The 3,023-nt window shown below is 39.9% G+C and overlaps 1 protein-coding gene across 1 annotated transcript in view; it reads left to right on the top strand.

Annotated features, from left to right (window-relative positions):
• LOC107752736 (ELM2 and SANT domain-containing protein 1-like) overlaps positions 1-3,023 on the top strand; it is a 35,967-nt gene that overhangs the window by 7,940 nt on the left and 25,004 nt on the right. Inside the window, exon 3 of the mRNA XM_016568762.1 lies at positions 2,229-2,582. Within this exon, the coding sequence (XP_016424248.1) occupies positions 2,229-2,582 (354 nt within the window). The remainder of the gene's footprint in view (positions 1-2,228; positions 2,583-3,023) is intronic.

Below are 3,023 nucleotides of genomic sequence, written 5' to 3'. Positions count from 1 at the left end.
ATTTAATTTAATTTAAATTTAACAGTAATTTACTTTCAAATGCCCCAATTGCTGAAGGGTCTGCACAACTTTAGTACAATTTCAAGTTGCATTATTCAAAATACCTGTAGTAGCACAGCAGTGCATACCTGTTTACATTTAATTAAGGTGGACTAGACTTAGACTGTAATACAAATAGTTAAGTTTGCCAGGTGCATACAACATTTATGACAGGTTTTCATGAATGTGCAGCACTTTGTTTGTCAAAAAATAAGTGTTTAATTTTCATTTGATTAGGATAAATTAAATTAATATTTTATGCCTTCATTTGATTACCAGAAACATTTTATAGAGTCCTGTTTTTAGACTAACGGGAAAGTTTTGAGTTCTGAAACTGACAATCCCATTTTGCACTGCAACAATAAAACTGAAGTGAGATAAACAAACTGAGAAATGTTTCTTTTTAGTTAAAACAGATGTTGTCAAAGTTTTCCTTTGGGGACATAATTTGAAGTTGGAAAAAGGTAATAAATTGCAATATATTGCAGAATATCGCAATATATTTAAAATCGTAATAATATTGCATCGTGACACAAGTATCGTGATAATATCGTATCGTGAGGCCACTGGTGATTCCCACCCCTAGTGCGGATGCACTACTTGTTTCAAATGCATACAGGTTCTGCAGGTTTCTCAGTTTATAGGGGAGTGTAAAGTTAGTACAGGCACTGAGTGTCACCATTAGGTCACATGATCTCTCGAGCCAAAAAAAATGATGGACTCCTCATACAAATACCAGCATGTGCACCCCACCCTCAGCCCACTGGCCCTCTTGAGGATGCCTAAACACTGACGTACATAAAGAGCTGCATTTTCTTTTGTCAATGCCCAAAAGCACAGCTTTTCTTAATTTTGATTTTGCAGTGTCACTGAGTCAATTCTTTTTTTAGAATGGGAGATTAAGAGATTTCATCCTCTTGCAGTAGATGTTGCTTATATATGGACTAGTGTTAATTGCTTGGTTTGTTCATTCTTTTACTGTGCACAGAGAATTAGCGCAATTAGCAGTCAAATTTAACGAGGGGATCTAAGTGTTTCTGGGCCGCGCTATTTAGTTCACTCTGCTTTTCCTTGTTACATAAACTTACTTTGAAAAGGACAGCAGCACTCCCTTAAGACGTCCAATGGATGATAACAAAGAAAGGGTGTGTGTACATATATACTGTTGATCTGTGGGCTAGATAACGTACAGAAAGAACGGTCCAGTAAAAAGCAAATCTCAGGTCAGCTGATTCCAGCTCCTTAAAAGGAGTAGGTACATAAGTCAGTGAGGTTTTTGTTTTTTTGGTCTCGGGTGTCACTTTATGCCTCTAAACCTCCCCTACTCTAAATGTAGGCTGAAAAACAGCTCTTTCTCAATGGTGAGTGAGCTGCAAGGGCTTCATGTACTAAGCTGAATACCTTAGCGGTGCCAACAAGGCCGGAGTTCAGATAAGACAAGCCACATCCTAAGGGATTTCTAGATTTTCATGCAACTTCCAGTTAGACACATGGTAGTAGTGACGTATATTGCATTGCATTTTTCCACAACATGTCAATGAAGTTTCAGTAGTTTTATTTTCTTTGCTCTCATCATGCTTTGCTTAGAGTTAGCAATGAGGAGAAACAGGAATCACTCTCACAATAAGGGAAACATGGGTTTAGTGCTCCTCCCAGAATGCTTTTTTCTGACTCAAAGATCATTGTTTTTTTTTTTCTAAATGAGGTTTCGAAATTTGCAGGCATTGTGAAATTGCTAAGAGTGCCACTTTTGTATAGTTATTTTTTTTAAGTTCCTGGAGAAGTATGAATGCAGTTCAGTAAACCTAACATAGAAGGAACCCGTTCTCTAATCATTAACATACCCACAGGAGAGTCAGGTTATATGGAGGTATTGTCCTGTGCTGGCATGCCATTATGTTATTCACTTGTGACAAATATCTATACATCCTCATGCAGTCTGCTGCTGGTCTGCAGGGCAAGATTTTTCATCCTGGAGCAGAAATGAGGTCGCAGTTGATTCATTAAGATGTTTTTGAAAATAGTCTTGAGCTAACCTCATTTCCTGTACTAATATATCAGCTCTTAAGCACTCTCGTTTCTTTCATGCATGTCAATTGTCTACTGAGCGGAGGAAGGATGCACTCTGCTGAGATTTAGGACTTTTGTTGAACCATTAATTTGACTGTGTTAATCATGTGTGTTGTCAGCAAGAGCCACACAGGCCCTGGAGCCCCCCTGTTGCCCCAACAGGTCCAGGTCGAGGGGCAGCTGAGGTGGATCAGGTGAGTGCCAAGCGGCCCAGAGATGACAGCCTCATGCCATTGGTCATTCCGGTCTCTGTGCCAGTGAAGCAGACTGAATCCTTGTCCCCGGATCACGAACAAGCCTCCCTCTCAGCTAGTTGGCCTTCACGGCCTTTGAGCACCCATGACATGAGCTGCTCTGATTACAAGACTTCTGTGATTGTCACTCGACGACGTTCATTGAGGAACTCTCTGTCTGAGAGCACAGGCCAGGTGAGTTCACAAACTGGCCAATCTTATCAAAACATTAAAGGGGTCATGAACTGCCTTTTATTATTTTGAACTGTTCGCTGAGGACCAATTATAATGTTATCAAGATTTTTACATCAAAAAACATAATTTAGAAGAAATAGGTCATTTTCTGTCCTGTTTTGACAGATCAAGGGAATTTTGGTTTCTCAGTTCATGACCCCTTTAAATATACCTTTGTATGCCCATGATCTCTCTCTCTCTCTCCATCTCTCTTTGCCTACTTATCTATTTCATCCCCCTCTGTTAAAAACTAGATTAAAATTTCCCAATAATCCGCAGATTTCTGCCGACCCCCCTGTCCATTCTCTGCACCCTAATCCAACCTTCCCCCTCCCCATTTCACTACCACATTTATGAGATCTGACAAGACTCACCGAGATCATCCAGATTGCATATGGTGTATGCATTTTAGAGGAGTTTCTGCACTACCTGGCTTGCCAACATCTT

This window comes from Sinocyclocheilus rhinocerous, unplaced genomic scaffold, assembly GCF_001515625.1.
Source record: "Sinocyclocheilus rhinocerous isolate Xijiao unplaced genomic scaffold, SAMN03320098_v1.1 scaffold61, whole genome shotgun sequence".
Classification (NCBI taxonomy): Eukaryota; Metazoa; Chordata; class Actinopteri; order Cypriniformes; family Cyprinidae; genus Sinocyclocheilus; species Sinocyclocheilus rhinocerous.
The sequence above is the reverse complement of the archived record's forward strand: the minus strand, read 5'-3'. Positions and strand labels throughout refer to the sequence as shown.